The sequence below is a fragment of the Phasianus colchicus genome, chromosome 6 (genome assembly GCF_987193195.1).
Source record: "Phasianus colchicus chromosome 6, bPhaCol1.hap1.1, whole genome shotgun sequence".
Classification (NCBI taxonomy): domain Eukaryota; kingdom Metazoa; phylum Chordata; class Aves; order Galliformes; family Phasianidae; genus Phasianus; species Phasianus colchicus.
The window spans coordinates 10,233,331-10,259,061 of NC_143441.1; the positions used below are offsets into that span (position 1 = coordinate 10,233,331).

At 39.6% G+C, this 25,731-nt stretch overlaps 1 protein-coding gene across 5 annotated transcripts in view; it reads right to left on the bottom strand.

Annotated features, from left to right (window-relative positions):
• The window catches only part of TRAK1 (trafficking kinesin protein 1), a 129,639-nt gene that overhangs the window by 48,778 nt on the left and 55,130 nt on the right, over positions 1-25,731 (bottom strand). For 3 of the 5 annotated variants that reach the window (XM_031590375.2, XM_090142408.1, XM_031590371.2), the window contains exon 3: positions 18,784-18,978. Coding sequence is in view for 4 of the 5 variants with exons in the window: in XM_090142408.1 (XP_089998534.1) it covers positions 18,784-18,978 (195 nt within the window). In the remaining variant the exon portion in view is untranslated. Of the gene's footprint in view, positions 1-5,922; positions 6,409-18,783; positions 18,979-25,731 lie in introns of those variants that run through there. The other 2 variants (XM_031590368.2, XM_031590370.2) reach the window with 2 other exon arrangements.

The window sequence follows — 25,731 nt, forward strand, 5'->3', positions numbered from 1 at the left end:
GCACGTAGGCTACTCAGTTAACAGAAGACATTCATCTCCTCTCAGGAAGCTTGCTAAATAAGCATGCCAAATACACGTGCACACTTCTAACGCAATTCCTGCATTAAGGTACAGTTCCTACCTTTGGTAACTTTGCAGCAGAAAAGGAAACAAACCCAGAGTTAGTTTAAGAAGGGTGGGGCAGGACACAATGCATATAGCTCTCTGATCCTGACTCATTCATGCAATTCTGGTGCACTCAAAATATTCTAATCTCCTTTATCAATAAAAATATCTAGGCTTTTGCACATAATCACCACAACAACGCTGCATTTAGAACAAAAAGCTTCTCCATAGGCAAACAAGTCCTAAAAACACTGGTTGAAATGGCAGCATCTCAGTTCTGAAGTCCCCTGATGAAGAAACGCGGGTGTTTGGGGATGGATTTTCCAGGGAGTGAGCATAAATTGGCCACTGAAATGCACTTTCTATTAGGACATACAGTCAAAAAAGTTAAATTGTTCTAATGTATACAGATTTGTATTTTGCTTACAAAATGTACATCTGTGTATTATGCACATCTCTCAGTCTTAAAAAAAACCAGACCCAATTAATTTGCTTCAGCCAAAAGACAGCATCTTATGTTTCTGGAAAGACTAAATTGGGACGAAGCGAGAAAGAGCTTATCTATAAATATAGCAGTTGAGCAGACTCAAGAGGAAATTATGCCTCTATACTGAAAAATAAGCCACTTGAAGACAATATACAAGTAGCAGTAGCTTAGGTCTAAATAGATATAGAGTCAACAGAGGAATAAAGAAAAGGAAGTAACATGGCAAAAGAAGGAAATTGGAAAATTATTTCAATGATTGCTTGCATATCAGCAAGGTTCAACCACATTTATCAAGGATGGAGAAGCAAAAACCCGAAGGAGAAATTGATCCACAGACCTAGGGAACAAGGGCTGTTTCCAAGACTGTGTGTAACAACTGTTGTCTGAAAAGCGATTCGTCGCCCAGTGTGCGGTAATCAGTAATCACACACTCAGGAGAGACACTGCTTATGTATCTCAGGGTTGCACAAGCCTGGGTGCTAGGTGGTTTCCCACAAATCAAGCATGCATGTGAAACTCTCCACACAGTATTTATACACAAAAGTTGCAAAGTTAATACTTTTCCAGTCCTTTCTCCTCACAATGATTGTTGGTTTTTTTTTTTTTCATACAACTATAAGGATGCACAGATCTAGGGTTTTCTTGCCAAGTTGGCAGTCTCCTGATCAATTTATTTTCCCTTCAAGGCCTCTGGGTACTGGAAAGACCCTGGCTAAGGAAACTAAGTAATTATTCTTCTGGTATCTAATACAGTGGGATGGATGTCCCCAGTTAAGGATATTAAGTATTCATTCTTCTGATACCTAACACAAAGGTAGCTCAGTTTGTTTAGAATTAACATTCAGCACAAGCATCTGTAAGGTTCTTATGGATGTAGAAGGAATGCTCGCTGATGACATGCAGAGCAACACCAGAGTTACCGTGTCCACGGGCATGGAGATAAAAGAAGCAAATGTATGAGACAGTATGAGGATTCAGAAATGCTCAACCATCAGCTGAACTCCTGCTGTAAGAAAGAAAGAGTCAAGCCATATTTCAGGCTTAAAGGTTGACTGTGCCACCAAAGAGCTGGCAGCCATTTGCGAGGTTACCTGTAACTGAGATGCATGGAGGAAGAACCATGGAGATCCAAGAACACTTAGAAACGTAGCACAGAATAGGAAATATTCTCCTAATGCTGCCTTTAAGGAGTGATTAAAAAAAAAAGACACAGCCACGAAGGAAGATAACTAGGACGCCGTCTCACATCTGCAAAGGCACACTGCTACAAATAAAATGGGAATAAGTGACTGTGCTGGCAGGTCAAGGAGAACAAACATTAGCACTGTTAATTATTGTCCAGCTAAAAGAGAAAGTTCATGCCGATAAGAATTACAATGGAATAAAAAACAGAAGAGAGGAGTACCAAAGGAGTATCTGCAGATGGAACAAGAGATGAAAACATTTCTGTACAAGCAGGAGGAAAGCATGGCTGGGAGTTAAAAGATAGGGAGCAGAGCAAGAAGTGCCAGTATGACCACAAAAGTGAGATCATGAAGTCACTTGGGCAAAGATTGAGAGGACAGAAGCTTTGGTGTGAGACATAGAGGGATTGTGAAGACAAAAAAAAAAAAAGGGATAAAGATGCTGTTTTCTCCAGAAGCAACTGCTGAAACTCATGGACAAGAAAAGAAAAATGAAAGTTCCAATCTCTCTCTCTCTCTCTCACAACACACACAAAGCCACCTTGAATTACAGGCAATGAACTCTCAGGCACCAAAGTGGAGATTTTTAGTTAGAAATAAATGAGTAATGAGAGAAACCCTACAAAAAAAATTACTTGTTCCACAGTCAATCTGGATTTCTCTTGCATTGCTCACTGAGAGGGTGGAGGAGACTGGCCCCACAGAGAAGCACGGGGAAAGCTTCTTAAAGACTTCATAAAGACTTGTACAGGTATCTATCTATCTGCTTTTTTTTCTGTTTGGGAGTCTGTGGGAGTTTTTTGCTTTTTTTTTTTTTTTTCCCACCTAATTGAGTTCTGTGTTCCTTAAGAATCTATTTCACCTCTTTAAAACACAACAAACCAAAACTGAGATGAAGCTAGACATTTATACTGTTCTTCTTCATGACATATGCCTGCAAAGGCTTCACCTCTTCCTCATTTATCATTAATGCTATCCATCTCAAAATCTGCTATGAAAGTAATGATTGTCCTGTTCCAGTACACACTCAGCTATTTCCACTCTCTAGTCTACCAGGGCTGCTCTGAAAGTAATGCCTCCTATTTGTTCTGTTATTGTTGTGCTCTTTGTATCTGTTGCAGTTTTGTTTCCATAGAAATAAATAGGAGGCATTACTTACATATTTTATTAATTCCAAATAAGGTGGCAACTGTCACACCATACAATAATGTTATGTTGGAAAATGCATCCAAAAAGCATGGTGCAGTATTTCTTATTAATATAGGCTTCAATTTATTATAATGTTAGTTAACACTGGTGATCCAATATTCAAATATTGCCTAATTCCATTTACTCTTGCCAAAAATAAACTCTGTAAAGGACATTACATAAAAGGTATTACTTCATTATTTCAATCCTGGAGAGTTCCAAAAGATTTGTGAATTGTCAATTTTGAGCTTTTGTTCATTTGCCTCTGCATGATATTAAAAAAAAATTACTACCACCAAACGCAAGTTGAAGACATCATTATATATCAATCCATACAGAAGTTCATTAAATCAGGGCTAAGAGCGAGAATTACTTCTTTTCCTATTGAGTTAAACAATAGCACTAAAGCCTTATATGCTGGCATCATTATGGAATGACTATGGAAGAACAAGGAACCATACACAGTTCAAGTAATTGTTAACATGAAATCACACCTTTTAGATGGAAATCCAAGTCCCACCAGCTTTTACAAAGCAAATGCACAATTTCATCAGAAAACAATAATGCTGTAGGATGGTCTACTGTGAGGTCTTCTATTATTTTCAGTGTATCACTGACTCCTTCAATGATATATTTACCAGAACTGGTAAAATGGGTAGGATTCGTAGTATTATGTACATACAAATCTGAGCTCCAGAGAGTCCATGTGTAGAAGAGAAATAAGCTGTCTATGCTTCATTTTGTCTTAAAATAGATATTCAAAACAGGTTGGCTGAACTGCAGCTGCCTATCACTCTACTGAATACAAATGGAATCACAGGCAGATGACTCTGGCATCGACAAATACATGGCAAGAATATCAAACACCAAGAGACAGGCATCTCATAAGACACCACGTGCTCTTTGAAAAAGCTGTTCTCTACTATGCTTTTAAAATGCCTTTTGTCACCTACCACCATCAGAATACCTTACTCCATCAATGGGAAATATTGATGCTATTTTAAATCCAAATTAAAATACCAATACCATAGGCCAAAGAGCTTCCACTGCACCTCTCAAATCCTCTACTACACTCTCACACATTTAACTGGGATAAGGAGAAGACAGCTAAAAGCTATGAAATACCATTAAACCTCAAGACTGACGCTCACCTAGGAGGCTGAGAGAGCACCGTCACTCCATCCACTTCAGATGGAATATTTCAATTAAAACAAAACAAAACAAAACAAAGCAGCATTATGCCTTACCCACAGGAGAGATTTCTCGCTGTCAGACATCCAACCCTGCTGTCAGAGAGGTGCTCTCTCCCACTGGCACATGCTCTCTGGCTGACTTTCTGTAGGAGATCTTGGCTCCCAGAAGACAGACGCTGGGTGGGGGCCCAGCGCTCACATGAGAATTTGTCAGCCCAGGATCAGACCAACCACCGTGGTGCTGGAGGCCCTGATCCCACAAGGTATTGCACTGCTTGCTCAATACCTGTTGCGTATTCCACCACTGTGGAACTCCCATGGTTTCTCCAGCACACCTTACGACCAAGTTAATGAGAAAAGAAGCTCTTAGCTCAGTTATTCAGACACATCAAACTTCTGCATAACGACACTTAGACCAGACAGATAGAAGATCATAAAAAGAATGATGAGAAGAAGGCCTTCTGTCTTTAACCTGGAAAAAAGCTACTGTTTTTGGTGACAGTACAACTGTCATATTTCTTAAGCTTCCTAAAGCAGGCCAACCCAGTCTGTTACATCACAGAGATTAATCAGATGCTACAGTATTTACTAGGGTTAAACTGAGAGGATAAAAGTTACATAATGGATTCAGTCCTACTAAAAGTAGTCAGGCCTTTCAAATAAATATGCACCTTTGCTCTTTGACCCCCTGAATACCTGGACAGGAATAAAATCATTGAAACAGTGAAATTCAAGTTTAACAACCTTCTGACACCATACTCACCTCAGAAATCCAGTACACAGACACAAATGGAACGATGTGCCACCCACAAGACCACAATATCTCAATCAAATTTTGTCACACACCTTTACTATTTTTGTCCCCTCGTAGCACTTATCAAAGCACTATAAAATCTCTGTACTATGTACATACAACCCATAGCCCCCCGGAGCTACACTGCTTTTTGTTCCTTGTTTCATTGTGAGCTTGGGTTTGCCTCGTTTAAGCCAAGCTCCCCAACCACAATAAAATCTAAATACAACTACTGCCTTTCCAAAGGCTGCATGCTGTTTAACAGGTTACCACCACGTGCCACTGATGAAAAATCTTGATTTTTCCACTCTGCAGACAGCAAAATTTTGGGCACTCATCTTCCTCACATGCATTCTATCTGAAGTCTGATAAAAATATTAAGTGCTCTGATAAAAAACTAATCACCTAGGCAAAAAGCAGACAGATCACAAGGGGCTCAGAAGATCACCTGCAAAACAGTTTGTAGTTTTTTCAGTTCCAGAAGTAAACCAATTTTAAGAAGTCATGTTACAAATGTCTTTCACAGAGAAACAGTCAGAGAGAAAACACATACTGCCTATTAACACATTACCTATACAGATATTCCATTATACTGGCACTGCAGAAAAATACAAAGCCTTAAACCACAAACCAATGCAGCGTCTTACATTATGCATATACAAATCCAGCTCAATTATGATACATACAGCAAGCATTTCAAATATTTCTCCCCTTGCCCAGGGAGCTCTTGTAAAGTGTCTACATTCCTCTGCCACTCCCTTAGAAATAGAGAAAGCCTTACAGCAGTCTCTTGCAGTATGCTCAGAAGAGATGCTGAGGTGCAACAGCGATGCAGGCATCTCTGCCACACCGAGGTGCTGCCTTTTACAAGGCACTTCAATTTTAAAGCATTTGATAACAATGCTCCAGTCTCACAAGCTTCAGATTCTGCACCAAGAAATGAGGAAAGAAAAAAAAAAAAAAAAGATTTACCGTCCGTGCATTCTTCATAATACCAGTCCAATTCATAGTAATCTGCTTCAATAAATTTCTGCATAGTCAGTATCCTTCAGCAACAGACGAGACTGCACTTCGCTGCTAAGGTCAAGTGAAACGCAGCCATGCCTTCCTGCCTGTGCAAAACGGCACATTGCAAGGCAGCTCATGGGAAGCCAGAAATGAGCTGCACATCTTCAGCGAGGCTGCAACTAAACTAAGGGGTGGGGGAGGATAGGGTGTAATTCGGGGGGTGGGGGGTAATATAGAGATATCTAGAAGGATGCAGAAGGGAGATTTCTCAAGCAGATGCCCTGGTGGCTGCTGTAATAAAGCAGCTCTGCACAGGAGCCTCGGCTGGGTGTTACCAAGCCTGCCCTATCAAGAGGCGGATACGCTGACGTGGGGGCACACACCACCGCCCGGATGTCTCTAACCCATCCCTCCCCAGGCTCCACATCCCCTTCAGCCTAACGAGTTGCCATGGAGATGAGCCGGCTCCAGAAGAGATGAGGAGACGCAGAAAATGCATTTTGCTGCTTCTGGCTTTGCAGACTAGAAGTGGCCCTCCATGCTGGAAATGAAAATCCTTCCGCAAAAAGAGGATCTAATTCTCTGCTGGCTGCTCGCTGAACAGCATCCTGCCATCGTAATTCACTGGGTACATGCTGTACATTAATAATGAAAAGCCAGTCCATTACTACTCTCTCCCTCATGTACTGATAAAAGCCTGCCTTCCCCACGGAAAATGAAACATCATTGCTTTGTTACATTATTCTGGACTGATACAATAGAATCCCTCAAGCACACTGTTACTGCAAAAAGCGGCAAACGAAAAAAGAAAGGAAATAGAAAAATGGGTAGAGCAACACATTTCTTAGCATAGAATCATAGAATTGCAAGGTTGGAAACAACCTGCAAGATCATCTGGTCTTGCAATAAAGCTAATCTACGTCTGCCTTTTGCCTTCTCTATGAACTCCTGACCCTTCTCCCCTCCCCCATTTTAAGAATCTAAGCTGAAATATGGATGAATTTTCACCACTCTTTCTAAAAATACATAAGGTCTTCAAGCAGGACAGTATGATGTTTGTGCTCAACGATTAGGAAATGAAAGAAAAGACTTTACTTATGCAGCACCTAAACGTGCAACCTAGCATTTAAACTAAGAGAGAATCTGAGGAACCGATTGCCCTAAATCATCATCAGCAAGCACAGCCATCCAAAGAGCATATCCGAATCTGTACAGGTGCAGATGCCAAGGGATTTGATCCATTTTGCTTTACTCTTAAAACATTTCTTCTTTCTGAGCAACTATATTACTCTGTGAACACTAGTAGAACCACTGGGCTAGACTGAATTGCAATACACCTTCATAACACAAGGTAAGCCACGCTGGTGTCTAGCCTTGGAATTGCCTGTCCAAGCAAAGACTCCATTCATCCACAGGAACAACCGTGAACAGATAAGGGAAACCTGAACAATTTATCCCTCAGCTGCCCTGCCAAGCTCAACTTTTTCCAGCTTTGAAGACTGTCTGACACAGATGCAATTTCCACTCTTGGCAGTTCTCAAAGGACTTACCCTGTCTGTTCTAAGGCTAGAAATATTTATAGCATCTTCAACATCCTCTTGCAAGGATCCACATATCTACTATTTATGATAGTAGATATGTAACTTTTGGTTTCAAATTCACTCTTACTGAATTTTATGCTTCCAGCTCTGGACATCGTAGAGCCATACAACAGCTTGGTTTGGAAGAGACACCTTAAAGACCATCTGGTTCCAATCTGCCCAGGGTACCATCCAGCCTGGCCTTGAGCACCTCCAGGGATGGGGCATCCACAGCTTCTTCTATGGGCAGCTGTACCAGGGTTTCACTGCTCTCTGAGTGAACTGAACACTCATTTTCTCTCTCCTTTCTAATCCAGTCAATGCAGGTTTCTATTAAATTTCCCTCAGTCATGTATATTCTAGATTGCTACTGCTTATTCACCTCCGTGAGTGTCACAACTTAGCTTTACCATTAGAAAGAAAAAAATTAAAATAAGGAACAGTCAAGCAAGAGGCAAATACATAAGCTGCTAATACTAAAATTCAGTTTTACTCGTGTAAGTAATTATTACTACAGTAACTTCAAGCTTGGAGATTATCACATTCTTTTACATACTGTTTGCTGAATCACAGACTAAGATACTTGTTCACATACATTGTCAGCAGCTAGCAGCAATCAATCATGTTATTCACCCAAAGTTTCAGTCAGGGCCAAACTCAAGGACAGCTCTGAGTGCAAGTACTTTATTTCACTAGAAAACAATGTGTTTCTCGGTCTGAAAATACATAAATCTGTAGGAGATGAAGACAATAATGTAACCTCTTTGGCAATGTGCACAGCACTATTGCTGGTGAGGATTTAGTCCAGTTTGGGGCTCTTCAGTAAGAGGAGACATGGAAAAAATGAGAGAGTTATCTAAGACAGTTAAGAGACTGAAGCATTTTTCATTTGAGGAGAGGCTGAGGCAGCTGGACTGCTCAGCCTGGAGAAGAGGATGCTCAAGGGGACCTCAACAGTGTATACAAGAACCTGAACAGAGGATGTAAAGATGAATCCAGGCTCTTTTCAGACATGATCTTGGGCAATCTACTCTTGGCTGCTCTGCTGGAGCAGGAGTTGGACCAGGTGGCTTCGGAGGTCAGTGTCATCCTCAGCCCTTTTATCACTCTGTAGTTCATGTGCCTCTGATTTTTTACTTCCTTGTTGTATTGTCTTAAACAAAGAATCTTTGAACCTTTTTCATGACTGAAAATACTTTTAACTTTCTAAATAGACTACGGTGAATTTCAAAGCATAAAAGATAATGAAGTGTTAGAGTTCCTCTGCAAATACAGCTCTACCTCACACCTATGACATTTTCCTGGGTGAAAATTCAAGGAAATAATTTACTCAAACCCATGGGTTTGAATAACTTTATTCCTACTTCATCCTCCCTCCTACACTCCTCAATCAGGGGACCAGCCAGGCAATAGACCTAACATCTGTGTCCTAGATACTGCTGATGGACAGCTGAGCTGGTGTGATACCTGAGCAAAGTCAGCCATGCTGTTCTGGGTTGGAAGCAGCCATTCTTGGGAGGCTACCTCCAAACAAAGAAGCAGACCATTCATCAAGTCATTTACTGGCATCTTGCCCCCAAGCTGTTGCCTGCAGCTCCTGCCATTCCATACCAACCAGAAGCCAGGAAATCGCCATGCTCCAGTAGCTTCCAGCCTTACAACAGGAAAGGCACAAAAATCATTCTTATTTCCCAACAGACTCCAGAGATTATTTCCGCCCTCCTGAAATCAAGATGCACACTCAGAGATAACAAGGCTCTGAAAAACAAAACCTACTTTCATATTGACAGTGATCTTATTATTTTCGGCTTCATACTGCTGTTCAGATTTTTGTTACATTCCACACTCTGTATTGATGAGAAAGCAATAAAACAAGTGGACATTAATTTAAGGTTAGTAAATAGCAAAGGATTATATAAAAGCCACTAACAACATTTGGACATGCAAATTCACAGACATCTCTGAAAAAATAATTAACATTTTGAATACTGTGTGCAATTTTGCCCGATGTGATCAACCTGCCCTGGTGTTGGGCATGCCATCTTGAAAGAGAGGAACGTGAAGAGGCACTCCAGCTCTAACTCAGCCCTGCAGTTTCAGTTCTCCATGTTCAGAGGGTGAGAGCTGAATTTGCTGCTAAGTGCAGTTAAGGCTACGCTGTTAAAACACTGTCAGAACAAAATAAAGGTTTCTGTGGCAACATTAACTCAATTGCTCTGCACATAAGCAATTTGTTCCACTTGTATTATTTTTGTCTAAAAGGTAATTTAAGGTTGGTAATGCTATTTAATCAGCATTTAACATATAAAAACTGGATGCTGGCTACCAGATCAAAATTGCTGAAAGGACTTTCCCTTTTCTATTTCCTGACCATTTAAACAAAGGAAATCTTTTTGAACATGATGGAATTTTTTTTTCTCACTCCTCCTTCCTCCCTATCTAAACACACACACTTCACTGACAGAGGATAAAAGTAGTTCTAGGTGGGATGTGGTTTTTGGTGTTGGTTTTTGTTGTTATGGTTTCTTCCTTTGGTTTTGGTGGTGGTGGGTTTTGTTTGTTTTCAGTATTATTGGTATTATTCTGCAGAGCTAATTGAAAACACACTGGTATAATCCAGAAAGGCATTATCTTTATGTGGAGAAAACCAATCGTGCTGTCAAATGATTTCAGAAATACTCAAGAGATGTGGAGAGATGCTGTGATCTTCCCAGCCTGAAGACAGACACCCCAGACAGAATACCATAAATCCAGGGATCCACATGCAAGCAGCCCTTCAACTACATGAGAAATTGTAGCTGTAGGAGGGTCAGGCTGGAAGGGCTGTTGGGTTGGAAATGAAAGTATGGCCAGGCCAGCAAAGCAGACACATAGCAGCAGAAACATCTTTCAACTTCTGCAGCCCAGTTTTACTTCATATAGATATGTGTATCAGTCTTTATGTAAGCAACATCTACTGGAACAGTATGATTTTCTGGTGGACTGCTCCTATTAACATTAAGCCTCCTTGTATTCAAACCTCTGTATTGTTAACACTGCATTTGAATGAAGTATTAGCACGCTAATTGCCTAATACTTGTCAGATAATTGAGCTATGGAAAGATTCCAGGTACTAAATTTGTGATTACAAGCAACGACATTTTTCATATTCCAAATCCATATATTTTTATTCACATTCCCTTGGTCTTCCCTTCCAGCTATCACATTTTATGCCATTTTTCTATGTTTAGTTCAAACAAAACAAAGAAACTTATTTGTTCTCCAGACAGCAAAACATCCAGACTAATAAAGAATTCTGGCAGCCAACATTGACAAGCTAAACAGACTGAGTGCTCAAGTTTGCAGTTGCATAGGAGTATACTTAGGCTGAAAAGCTGGGCTGCCAAGTTCATGAGCTCTGTTCTTCCTTCCCTTTTGCTGTAATGAATCTATGCCATAGGCCCAACGCTGAATTGAACTGCCCAGATTAGCCAGGTCACAAAATCATACAAATCGTTTTATTTCCTTAGAGAGAATATTTGACAAAGATAGTCTCAACTACCTAACTTGCAAACATTGCCTCTCAAGAAACCTGTGGCAAGCACACCCAGGAAGGTGGACAACTATGTTACTAGGGAGCAAAGAACCATAAGTCATCTCTGCTGGCAAAGAAAGCAAATAATATCTTTATCTCAAACCTCATCAATCATGTCTCCCCATGCTTAGTCATTCCCAGCCTTCTTACTCTAACCTTTCCCAATTCTGGGAAAATCTTGTGAGATAAACATGAGAGCTGGATGCATCATGCTGGACTCACAGTGGCTAAAATAGTGTATTAGTTCCCATTTAATTACCTCTGGGATGCATTTCTTCCCTTGGTTCTAGCACAAAATCAAGTCCTGATAATTAAATGCTACATCCTCTCATTACTTTCCAGAGCCACCAACACACAGGATAAAGCTACCCATCCCACTAACATCAGCTGGAGTCCTTTCTGCCAGAGGAACACCATTATGCAATGTGTATTGCTGCTAATCAGGCTTTGCCACAATAGTTCATTTGCAAGTTGATGTTTTACCACTTCCTTTCTTTTTACTTTTTATTTCTTTTTTAAGTTATTAAAGAGCATTAAAAAGGAAAACAGAGCATACTTAAAAGTACAACTGATTTTCAAGGACAAGCTGGCATACTGTTATTTCTGAATTTACTGAAATGATCTGTTACTTGGATTTCACCTTCTAAAATAACATGGAGCAAGAGTAATCCCATGAATCCACATGTAGTAATAATAAACAATTTTGCAGCTTAGGATAACAATCTCTTCCAGTGAAGTATTTTGCTTAAGCAAGAAGTCACAGCAGCCTGCTTCACCTGGAAAGAGTGGAACCAGAATACTGACAGCCTTGTACCACCAGCTTTCAGATCCAGTATTTAAAATAAATGAGTGCTTCAGATTTGATCACTTTAGTCAAAATGTAATTATTGTCCAAGGCTCCAAAATGGTACAAGTACTTTCTACACATGGGACAGAGCTTAGGGACTCCAAACACCATAAGGGCCCAATGACCTCACCTAGTACAGACAAAATCTCTGCTTCATAGGAATCTTTTAAGTATTCTCCCCCTGAAACAATTTTATGTGAGACAGAAGCAGACAGATTAAGTTACTTAAGGACAAAAACTGATTTTCCATGATAGGATCATTTCTCCCCCCACCATGAAAAAGACCGAGGTAAACTTTTTTACTTTCTGTGGTATGTTTGGTGATTCCTGGATGATTCCTGAAGAGTAACACACTTGTGTCTGTATGAAATCAAAATTCATGCTGTCTTCAAACAGATACCTACAAAACTGTTTTCAGTATTCATTAAGGTATCATTGGTCATGCTTAAATACTGTGAGATCATGATAGCAAGACCTAACCACTCCCATAAGATGCCGCTTTTTAAAAGAATACTCAGATGTATATACATCTATCAAGAACAAGCAAAGATCGTTTTCTGCAAGACTGCTTTCCAGTTGGTCAGTCAGCGTGTCCTGTTGCCTGGAGCTTTCCTCTGCAGGTACAGAACATGGCACTTCCCTTTGTTGGAGGGAAGCACGAGGCTCTTCTTGACCCCACTGCTCCAGCTTGTCAACGTCCTCCTGAATGGCAGCACAACCCTCAGCCATTCTTCAGATTCTGTCTTCTATCCTCTCTGATGCTACTACCTTCCTCTTAATGTTTTCACGTGGTGACATAGCCCTTCAGCAAAGGGCACAAACCTGCAGGGAAGGCCATTTCTCCCAAGGCTCAGGGGGAGGCCCCAGGCCCCCTCTGCAGCCTGGGATTTGCATGGCTGCAGTCACCATGAACAGTGAGCGAGGATCATATGAGGCATCATCTAAGATCTTAATCAACAACAGCACCATCACAGAAATAAAGTTACTAGATGCATTTAAAATACAGAAAAATAGATGAAGAATGGAGAGAACAGATAATCGTGTTTTTTTCTTGCCTTGGAATGTCTCCAAATATAAAGAAGCAAATATCTACTTAAATCAAACTTATGAATTTGCCTGTCTAGCTTTATATGAGAAGTGGCAATGTGAATGCTCAGAATCCTACCTTGTTAGATGCCCAAAAGACCACTAGCGCTTATTAAAATACACACACAAAAACCCAGTGCTAAGATGAAAACTACTGTCAATTTTTCCTACTGTTAACAGAGTTTTGCAACATGCAGATTGATTAATATATCACACTGCAATGAGAAAACAGAATCCAGATGCTAAACATTTGATTGTTCAGCAAGTAGCCAATAAATGCATAAAAGCTGCTTTTGAAAATACCAACCAAGCCAAAACCTTCAAGGCTGATAATGCATAATCTTCAGTAGGATCTCTTTGTGCAGACTGGAAATACTGAAGTTTATTCTCGTAATCCTATTGAATATAACCTAGAACACTGGCACTATGTCATCTAAGAAAATGAGACCGATTTCTATAGTCAAGAAAGAATTAATAGAGAGGTGCAAGATTGCCACCATCACCATATGCATAAACACATTCAACACCCCTCAAAATCTCATTGCTTTTTTTATTTTAATGGGCCATATCTTGACTCAGCTCTAACCATATGTCATTAGAGAACTAGGTCGAACAAGTTCAGGGGACTGGAGAATGAAAACGTCTGTATTAAAGCACGTATCACTGGCATAAAGCACTCAAGCAACCATTGTATAAGCGTAGCAGAAGTTCTTATGCCTTACAGACCTCTACATGACAAGTCCTGCTAGTCTGGAAATGAGTCAAAGTAGTTTAATCCCAAGTTTCTTATTATACACAAGCTGCAGAAGATATTTTTCTTTCATATTACTGAAAACCTTTCCATACCATAGTGACCTCCTTAATCTGTGTTTCCACTGAAGATCTTCCTCCTCCCTTCAACTCTGAGCTTCTAGTACCTTCTGATTTTTAAGGAGAAATTATAGAAGATAAGAATACATGGCATTCTTTGAATATCAAGAAAGAGCAGGTGGTACACTAGGAGCCCTTCAAAGGTCAGTACACTATGCCGTCATGCTCTATTAAAGACGGATAAACAAGCCCAAGGAGAACTAAAGAAATGACCAATGGAGATCAAGGACCAAATGGAGACATCCATTAAGACATTGGCCCTGTTTAAAGCACTGGCACTTTTTTCAGTTTACGATCTGGAAACGACAATTTCTCCCTTCACTCAAAATGACAGACTATTTTCCTAAATACAAGTGTTTCTTTGTGATATGTTTCCTATCGTAAAATGGAAACAGCACAAATGTAACGCTATCTCCTCTCTCTCTATCCCCTGAAACACAGTCCAGTGACAGCAGGACTGGTGTGGGTGAGCATTAATTGCTACTAATCTGCTTTTTAACTGAATGAAAACGTATCTGTATACTTTGAAAGCTTGATAGTACATTACTCCAAACACCCAACAACTCTTCAGAAAAGCTCCACCACTTTACTTCAATGCTTCTACTTCAAAGGACAGCAAGGCAGCTGCTAGTTACACTATGAGCTAAATCACTCTTGGAAGTAGCATTTCTCATACATCCTCTCCTGGGAGCAAATGCAAACACAGATGAACTCGAACTGGAGAATACTGTCACTACAAGTGATTTAAGTTCCTTCACTGATAATGGTCTTTGGAGACATCTGAATCTATCAAAACAACCACACAATCTCTCTTATTAAATATATTATTCAGAAATGAAAAAATCGGGGTCAAATGAGTATGTCAGTGTTGTAAGTTTCCTAGTACCAAGACTGTTTGATAGGAAAGGGGAATACTGGCTAGATAGTAAGAATGAATTACAGAACATACTACAGATACGTCAAAAATCTACATGCATGTACCTAATAAAAGCAGTACTATAATTCATATACAAATGAGATTTTAAGCAGCAAGTATTTTTTTTATTTTATTTATTTATATATTTATTTTGGAAGTACAGTTCTCAGAGGTAGATAGTCCATGGAGAACTTAAGGGCACTTTATAAGATTTAACCTAAAAAGCATTGAAGGAACTACTTCCATTTTGAGTAGAGATTTAAAATTCTGTCATTACATATCAAAGTTCTTTCAGAAGGAGAACTACAAATCCAACTGTACATCAATACATGCATTTTATATGTATATGTATATACACACACACCTGTGTATCATAATATATACACGCTCACATAATATATATATATATATTCATCCCACTTTCCTACTTCTATGGGTCTCAAAATATTTTCAAGTAATCCAGTATTGAGATTTAAAGGCTCAGACATCCATCTTGTTCAAAATGCACAAACTGAATCAAGACAGAGCTAGAGTCACTGAGTATGGTAACTGGCCACAGATGTGTTCAAAGCCTGCAGCTGGAATAAGGCAAAAAAGCTGCTCTCAGTTACTGCCAAAACACACAAAATAAGTAAATGACACCACGGTCAAACAAGAAACACTTTGCTATTATTTATAGCTAGTGGAAATCCAGAAGTGTTCCCTTTTTAGTTCACCATAGGTATCTGAACATTATTAAAACAATTGAGTTACACTGCAAGAGCATCACAGTGGAATTACTATTCAGATTATTTCCAGACTAAGTACACATTAATTAAGTGGTGTGGTGAGAGTTTGGGTAATAAAATGCTGCTCTTCCTGATAAACTCTCTACATAAAGAACAGGAAGCCTTACAAAATACATATTTGCATATGTTAACTATGCACAATGTTTACATATATTAAAACATGATCAAACATTCCTGGCTCCGTCCAATATTTCTCAGTCTGCAAACGTTTCCTGCATAAAGCCACAACACATCCCTCCCTTCTGACTTCTCAACTATTCATAATACTGGTGGTTTCAAAGCTGATCGATACTGCAATGCTAGGAACCACAAGTAATGGAAAGATTTCATTTCATACCTAAAAATACTCTGCACAAGCTCAGACTTCAACATCAGTTATATTTTGCTCATCTTAAAGTGTTTCTAAAAAGCCCGAGGAAGACATAACAATCTGTACATGTAGGACATTTTAATTCTGATAATTGTGTTTATTTTGTAGGAAATTCTTTTCTGGTGCAGTAAAATTAATTAATTCTTCCTTCACTTAAGAAAGTCTGACAGATTATAAATTTCACTTCTGTTATTTCTTATATATACTACATTCATAGAACTCAGACCATGAGAATAATGCTCTAAATAAAATGGAAATCTGTAATGTTGTCCTAAAATTTTCTCATAGACAAGTTACAGTATATATTCACCTTCCCCCTCCTCCCCCATCAAAGTTTTTAAAACAAAGTAAACATGTACAAAAGGAGTGCCCTGACTGCAGCTCTGAAAATGAATCACAGTGCTAGAAGTCACACCCTAGAAAATACTCTGCAGAGTGATAATGGTACAATTCACTTTTGTGACAACTTACTTAATATCTTTATTTTCATGGTTCATTTTTCATAAAGCAATGTTTATGCACAGTGCCATAACTTCCAAACATGCCAAAGTTTTATGACCTCACTCTACAGCTTTGTATGAGTTGTTCACAGCAAGGGTAAACACGGTGATCTCAGCTCCCAGGATATCAGTCTAGGGATTAATTCAACTTTGCTCATTTCCAACTTCTTAAGCCACTACCTGTTGGGCACATGCTCGTACATTAGTGTTAAGCAACAAACTTTCTTTACAGAAGTTCTCCTTGCTTAGTCCCTTCTCTTTAAGCAGTTAATTACCAATGAAAGCAGAAAACGTACCACTTTTTTTTTTTTTTTTTTTTTTTCTCTATTCAACCTATTTGGGTGAAGTTTTCAAATTGCAGCACATAGCAAAGCTTGCAGCCCATTATGCTTGCATGCTAAATGCTGGATAAAATTGTTTGAGCATGCACAGTTACAAGCAGCTACTGCTATCTGATTTCTCTGAGCAAGTAGCTTCATTAAGTACCCATTCTCAACAGTCATGCATCATTACTGATGGCATATCACACAAGCATCTTAGGTAGGAGAGTTGGGATACTCCCACACTGAATTTTGCCCTGCTTTCCCCGCTAGTAAATCATCTTTCCTGTGCTTAATGCAACAGCCCCTTTTAAAACCATCTTAAGGATGAGACATAATTAATCTTGTTACTACAAATATTAGAAAACTGATTTTTCAGAAGGTTTATTTAAGCCAGCTACTGCCACCATTTCAGCTGCATTAAATATCTGCTACGAAACAAGAAATAACTGATTCCATTGATCAACTTTCTACCCCACCTGTCATCCTGCACTGCTTCTGTCTGACAGGGGAGAAGGTGGAGAACATACATAGATTCATAGAATGACTTGGGTTGGAAGGGACGTCAAGGATCATCAAGTTCTAACATCCCTTCCACAGTGAGGCCAACTGCTAGATCAAGTACTAGATCAGACTGCCCAGGACCTCATCCAAACTGGCCTTATACACCTCCAGGGAAGACTATCCACAGCATGTTCCAGCACCTTACCACTCTCTTGGTAAAAAGAAACTTCCTCCTAACACCTAATCTAAATCGCTCCTTTAGTTTAAAACCGTTCCTACTTGCCCAATCACTATCTACCTGTGTAAAAACTTGATTTCCCTCACGTTTATAATCTAAGTCTTGGAAGGCCACAATGATGTCTCAATGAAGTTTCAGTGATTGGTAGATATTTTATATTTCATGTCTTTAGTTGAGGCATTGAAGTAACTCAGTTCTTTGTACTTGTAATAGCTTACAGAACTAGGAAGTGAATTCTCCAGGTGCATGACAATACAATGAAGCCGTACGTCCAAAGGCTTGTGTTGAGCCCTGTAACTCAAATCTTTTCAGCCCCACAGCTCCTCAGTAACTACCTAAAACTACCTACTGCTACAATTTATGTAAATCCGCTACTACGCAAGTCTAACTACTACAGCTTTGGAATGTCACCTGGCTTGATGCTCTGCAACTATTTGAACATGTCACGATTCAGAAGTGTAACAAAACTACATTTTCACATGAAAACAGGAGGAGGGGAGAAGAATCATTTAATCGTAAACTACATGATTGATAAGCAACTAGAGGATGAATCACAGTTGTCTGGTCTTGTACAGCTAAGTCAACATCCACAGTAGAAGAACATAGAGACATGAATCCATTCACCACAATAAAAGGATCTACCAGCTCAAATAAAGAATGAAAAATGCATAAGGTCACAAGACTACAAGCCTTCTCTCCCGGCACAAACAGTACCTTTCTGTACAATACTATAAATATGAACAAAAGACAGAACAAGGAGACAAACCATCCTCACTAAATGCTCAGTGTTTGGTTATTCACAAGTCTTTCTTAGAAACTCAAGCAGTAGAAAAATGATTTGACATCACCTTGTGATGCAGGCACACAGTAGCACAGACAGCATTACAGTGAGTCACAGAATATTCTCAAAAAAAGCAAATAAGGCAATATGCCTAAGCTTTTTACATTTTATAAACATAGAAATTTCATCCTCTTGCCAGAGAGGTAACAGGCAAAAAGAAGTCTTGAAGTTTCACCAACATTTGATATTGTGATGAAATACATGGACAGATTAACAAATGCAACTGCTGTTTTTGATTATTTCCTTTCTTTACTAACCACCATAAAACTTGAAAACCAACAGTTCTCTTGCTTTTCACAACTGTACGAGAATTACAGGTATTTCAGAGGCAGTAACAAAAATAGTACAGTTTTATTTATTCCTCAGTAGAATTTGTAAATTTTTGACTTACGGAAGTACTTCAAGGTCTCTTCTATTTGCTCAGTTGTTAAGTCGATATTTGCATCAGGAGAAATGAGAGGAGTATGAAGCCAGTCGTCGTGGTCATAACCATAGATTGTATCTGCTCTTAGCTTATAATGAGGCAGCTGTTCTTCCAGTAGACTGATGATTTCAACTTCAGGAAGATTGGTACTATTGCACACATCTGACAAAAGAAAGAGAAGACAGCCTCTGTCAGCCACTTTAAACCAAGTATTATATTTATAAGCTAGGAAATATGCCAGTTTGATTTGTTATCAAAAAGATTTTTCTTCATGAACAGCTAGATATGATTCAGAAAACAAGACTAGCTCAAATTATCCCCAAATTAATGTCTACTGGCACACAATGGAAGGGTTTGCTATTTGGAATAAAAAACCCTGCAGCAGGGACTCGTATACTGAAGAATACAGTTTTGAGAAGGGGGCAAAATAAAGAGCAAGAGAGCAACAGAGTAGTAAAATTGTGGGTATGGAAAAGAAGATACTGCTTTCAGGAATTTACATTTTTAAGTTTTACTTGACAGATTATTTTTAGTTTGCAAGTTCTATAATTCTCCTTAACTTCCTCCTTGACTGTAGTTGAGTATCGCTGAATTTTGCCTTCAACTGCTGGCAGATTTTTCCCAAGAAGAAATCCAGGGCTGCAATAGCAAACTGTCACAATTCACACTGAAGACTCACAGTAAAGCAGGCTGCAAGAACTTCTAGAGCACCTTTCAACACCATCTCAACATACATTCTGTGATATCTGTGATACCCTTCACGTTCACAAGAAAATCAACTTCACATTCAGTTTTAAAAATGAATGCTGAGGGCCATCAACAACGGCAAAAATGATGCAGTTTACACTGGTGATTGAAATTTAGGAAGAGACAACAATTTTTTAATGTAGAAAACTTCAACATAAAACTTTTTTTGGTAAAACATGGGAAGAAGAGTCCAGAAAAGTGAGAAATCTCTATCTTTGGAGAGACTGAGAACACACTTGGCCAAGGCCTTGAGCACCCAGTTTAAAAGGGTGCGTTTGAGTAGAAGGTCCAGAGGTCCCCACCAATCTAAATTCTCTTTGCTTTCATCAAGACTGTGCTGCTACCTTTTGGACACATATAAGCATTCTCCAAACCTCACTGCAGAAATATAGATACAAAGATTAGCAGAAGTAAGTACTCATGTGCACCACTGCCATTTTTGTGGAGCTCTGTGCAGAGAGCAAGTCAGCCCACACACATCACTTCAAGAGTTCCTCCAGCAACTTACCAGAATAAGAGAGTACCAATTCACACAGAGAAACAAGACCTTATTCCCCTGCACCCACAGCTGCACACTAAGTACAAACCTTTCTTCTGCCTGGCTGCTCCTGAAATGCTGGTCATGTCCCACTTCAGTGCCTGCAACCATCTAAGTCCAGAGAAGCCAGCTGATACTGTAAGAAACATCTGCTGCTGTAAACTAAACATTTAAAAGATGCTTTTCTACATATTCTTACAAATGCATACATAAAGCCTATATGCATATAGACTTCTGTATCTCTGAGTTACCTACAGCTCTCACTGTCAAGAATACAAGGTTGTTTTTTCTTGCCTTTTCTTTTTTTTCCTGCTGAAATTCTCCTCTTGTGAAAAGTATAAGGGTCTGCACAACCTTACCAAGGTGGTCCTCTTGCAAACAGGAAAATAAAAATGTTTGAAAAAGAAAGAATGTCTGAATTTCAGCTGCTATTTCAGAAGAAAATGAGCGACTTTACAGTTTCAAGCAAGTAGTTCCGTGCAGAGAAGTAAGCTGGTTTGCTCTGTCATAAAATGCAGCAGAATAAGAAAAGCAAAGGAAGTTTTCATTTGAATATGAGAGAAAAACTGACATACACACACACACACAAAAGAAATCCATACAGTTTTATTGTGGAAAAGAAATCCATGTGAACACAGAAAGACACACAGTAGAGAGTTACAAATTATAGTGCAATACAAGTCGAGCAAGACACTTTTTCTGCTTTACTATATAATAAACCCTGAGTGTTTCTACACAATTCAAAGCCCAACAACTGAAAAAGATAGATCTTCAAAGGCAACATATTCTGATGCTATTGTTACTGACTTCTATTGTGATTTTAAAATCCATTTACCAGCAGGAAATAGGTGCAGGCTCTGACATAATTGCCTATTTAGGAAAAACAGGACATAGTAATTATGGTTGTGTATGACTAAACATTAGTTCACCATTTAAATCATGGCAGTACACTCAGTGCCACAGTCATGCAGTCTTCACTCTTCTTCCCCTTGCTTTTTTGAGGTGCTGGCTCTTGATGTCACAAGTAGGTACAAAGGCTTCCAGACTGTTTTGTTATTGTGTTGGTTTTTTTTTAATGGTTCTGATTAATATAGCAAAGATAAACAAGTAAGATAAGCACTCAGAGCACCTGAGATATTATTCAAGCTTTATAATTCTGAAGCTTTTCCTCGTCCTACATGGCAACTTCATTCTACTGAGTTAAACAGCATCGTAAGCCTAAACCAATTAAGTGTTCATTAATATAAATGATTCAAGAAACTACAGTTGAAGTTGCTCTGCTACAGATGTATTTTTTCTGTAGTCTAAGTGATTTTCAACTTGTCATTTTCTGGACAACCTTGGGTAACAGAAACTTCTACAAGCAAATTACAACCAATCTGAAGAGCTGAATGTTTCTCTTGGGAGTTACAAACTCATGATTCCTCCCAAAGCATGGGTCATTACAGCCTTGGTTTCTGAAAGAAAAGTTAAGAAAGATTTGCTAAGGCTCCTGTATACTGCAAAAGGCTATAGTTTATGGTACTCCATAGGAATAATTATACAAAAACAAAGAAAATATGTGAATTTGTTGTTTTTGTGTTATTTTTGCATGTAGTATGCTCCACTGCTTTGCTATCCTCATAGCTGAGACGTGGCACAATCAGGAACACGCCATCTCACCTCTTTTTAGTACAAACTTCTCCATGTCCTATTTGTAAGAAGATAAGGAAGTTGCACAGTGTGCTTTGTAGGATTTTCTGACATTACTCCTCCCCTTCCTCTGCATATTTTATAAACAGATTAAACCAATTTCTTTCAGAGGCCTCATTTTTTGCTGATGTTTTGTTGCTTCAGTTTCCAATCTTCCCGTTCAATAGAGAAGACTCAAAACCAGGCAGAACACTCCAGCTGAGTTAGTAAAGCAAACAAACCATACAGGAATAAACGCACAGAAAACAAGTTCTGTGATCCTCAAAGCCTGGTACTTTCTGGTACTTGTTGGTTTTTATTTTTTTGCTTTTAGGAACAGTACACTACAGCTAACCCATACAGCCACTGCAAGGAATATAAAGTGTTTAGTTTAGAATCTGCTGAATTCTTGTCCGAATTGTCCTCAGTCTTTATGGTTTAATTGGTTTGTTTTCAAGCAGAGTCTCTTGGTCAAGGTGAAAGGGCCTTCCAGGTCACTGAAGCACCTCTGAGCAGTGGATACTGCCACCTGGTGCAAGAAGGGCCTAATTACCCAGTATCTCCACATAAAAAATAACAGTTCTGCCACACATATTCTACCAGTAGCTCTGCAGAACTAACCGTGTGCAATACTCATTGGATTACTTTTTTTTTTCCCTTTCTTAGAAGGCTCTGAGACTACATGAAAACTGCTCAGAAACTGTGCAGAAACCGTACCATTTGTTCTCCTCAGCTGTGGCCCTGACAGAGATTAACACCATGCAAACAGCTCAGAGCAGCTGTGCTACCCCGAAATGGCTCCTGTGAGAAACAGGGAGCAATTGCTGTGCAGAAGCAGTATGCTGAACAGAACCACACCGAGCTCTGGTCTCGGGGAACTGCTGTGCTGCTTGGCAGCCTTCAAAGCACAAGTTCTGGTCAGCAGGTTGTAAAATTCATCTACCCCAAACATCTTCCAGGAGATTCTCCTGCATCCCAATAGCTCTCATCTGCTGGTGCTCAGCCCACAGCCAGGAATGGGTACTCCAAATTTCTTCTCCTTATAAAGGAAAAATAATTTTAAAACAAACAAACAAAAAGCAAAGAATAAATAAAATAAAATAAAAATCAGAATAAAGAGTACAGTGAGCTGCACTCAGGCAAATTCTTGCAGTTGCCACAAGAGAATTAGAATTTCCTAACTTGTCACAGCCTTTTTGCATGGTTGTGGAAAAATGAAATAGATAAGAAACAGGAAGAAAAAGAGATAAGAGAAACAAGGAAATTCTCTGGAGAAAATTTGAAGGAGTCATCACTTTACTTCCTAGAACTACTCATTCCTCTCCCTGTTCTACAATTGTGTCCCATTTCCCACCCCCCACATACTACACTCCTCCTTGACATATAGTTCTCAAACATTTTAAACAGACAAACTTAAAAACTGTATGAAAACAGCTCGACAATACATAACAATTTTTCTTTCTTTCTTTCTTTAAAAGCACACCATACCTGAAAATGGTTGAATTCCAGTCCAGCTACCTACTAGTTAGGTGAAAGGAAGCTTCTCTGCAGAACAAGGCTACTGCATGGAGACTAAAGTCCAGCCACATGTAACACAAGAAATTAAAGTCCATCAACCTGAGGCTATCTCATGCTAAATACTAGTGAATCTCAACCACAAGTTTTGAAATAACATATGCATGCATGGAACACAGACTCCAATTTGGTTTTCAGTTCTCAGGATCCGAAGATCAGTAAGCACTTGGGAATTCTGTATCCCCATATGGAACACAACAAAACCCTGTATTATGTGTTCCTTCAGACAACAGAGCGCTATTTTCTGCTCTTTGAATAGGAAGTGCTCCATTTATGGTTCACAATGTACTGCCCCGTTTTCAAAAAGGTAAAGTAATATGCAGCCCCACAACTTATTTCAGTCCACCAGCTTGAGAAACATCTGGAAACTCCTTTGGAGAAGGGTCACCTAAATCAGCTGGGCACCAACCAGGAGGCCATAGCTACATCAGCATTCTCTTTTGTCATCAGAACCAAGCCAAAAGTCTAATCATAATCCTGGGATAAAAAACAAGAAAAGTGGTCTCTCTAAATACAGCAGACATTTCCAGGGTGTATGAAGCAGCCTGGGAGCATTGTTTTTCAGATGCTTCCTGCTAATTTAGACCATCATGGAAAGAACTACTCATGGGTACCATGAACACAGAACAGCCAGGGTTGGAAGGGACCTCAAGGATCATGAATCTCCAACCCCCCTGCCACATGCAGGGCCATCAACCTCTGCATTTAATACCAGACCAGGCTGCCCAGGGCCCCATCCAACCTGGCCTTGAACACCTCCAGGGTCGGGGCATCCACAGCCTCTCTGGGCAGCTGTTCCAGCACCTCACCACTCTCTCTGTAAAGAATTTCCCCCTGACGTCCAACCTAAATCTCCCCTCCCTCAACTTAAAATCATTTCCCCTCGTCCTGCAGTTATCAGCCCTTTCAAAGAGTTGATTCCCCTCCTGTTTGTAGGCTCCCTTTAGGCACTGAAAGGCTGCAATGAGGTCACCCCGCAGCCTTCTTTTCTCCAGGCTGAACAAGCCCAGCTCCGTCAGCCTGTTTCCATAGGGGAGGTGCTCCAGTCCCCTGATCATCTTTGTGGCTCTCCTCTGGACCCTCTCCAAAGTTCTATGCTTTATCCAAACTTGAATTCCTTTCCCACAGTCTTCCCTTTTAACAAACATTAGATTACACATTACTTTTGAATAGCAATGAATTACTTTACTTACGATGTCTGTAACACTGTGTAAGAATTAAAAACTAAAAAAAATTAGATATTTTAAGCAGAACAATTTCTGGATTATTTTTTAAAAAAGAGTGACATATGGAATTTGGTTATTGAAGAGAGTCTAGCAATGTCTCACTTGTGCATTTCTTCTCAGATGTACGTTATCACAGAAGTGCATTCTAAGATGGCAGGAGCAAGTAAGATACTCACTTGCATAGGTCTATTAAATCTGTGAATGCAGGAGCTGCTGTATTTCACAGTCTACTATTTATATGACAGAACGAAGATCTGAAAACATGAACAGATCCATACAAATGGCAAGCAAGAGCATAGAGAAATGTGAACCTTGCATTTAGGCTGCTTACTGGTCTGCTAAGGAAAGAAATACAGCCTACAGCCCATTATTTGAGTTCTCAAGGCCCACTCAGAGACAAGCATTAAATATTAACTGGGGTCCAAATTACAAGCATGTCTTTGACATAAATTAACAAATTACTCTGCATATTGACCTGTTCAGGTCAAAAATCCAAGTCCATCATGTTGCTATTCTTCTTCAGTTCTAGGATGACAACAGTAAGTCTAATTACACTGAAGTCTCACAAATGCTGCTGCTGAACTCACATACTCTGTTTGTAAAGTGTGTCATTAGCTCCTAAGGCAAAGAAAGCAACTTATTCTTAATAATTCACCTTCCTCTCAACTCACTAATGTGAAAGATGGTTTTAGCAGCCTAAGCATCACAAATTTCATTGCTGAATGCAAGCCAAACTGCAGGAAGAAAAGCTTTTCAATAAGCTGTCTCATATCTTTAAAACTCAGCCTACTCAGGCAGCCCCAGCAGCTTCTAAAACTTGATTGGCATGGCAGGATTTCAGAACTGCCAGTCTTGACACATCTTTAACTAGAGCTGGTTAAGCAGTGGTTCTTCTGCCTCCATCTATGGCAAATACCACATCAAATTCAGTTTTTGAGGGGAAAATAAATCACCTCATGCCAGACTCTGGGAGTCCCATTCCAGGCTGTCACAGCTATGCTCCAAGTGACCTGCAGAACTCAATGGCAGCACAGCCCCTTCTCTGTACACAGAGCTCCCACCGCGCCTCACGCAGGTGGGGCACATGCTGTGGAATGGCAGGGCAGGCAGCTCTGTGGGCACAGCATCACAGAGCAGGAACTTGGGAGGAAGACTTGG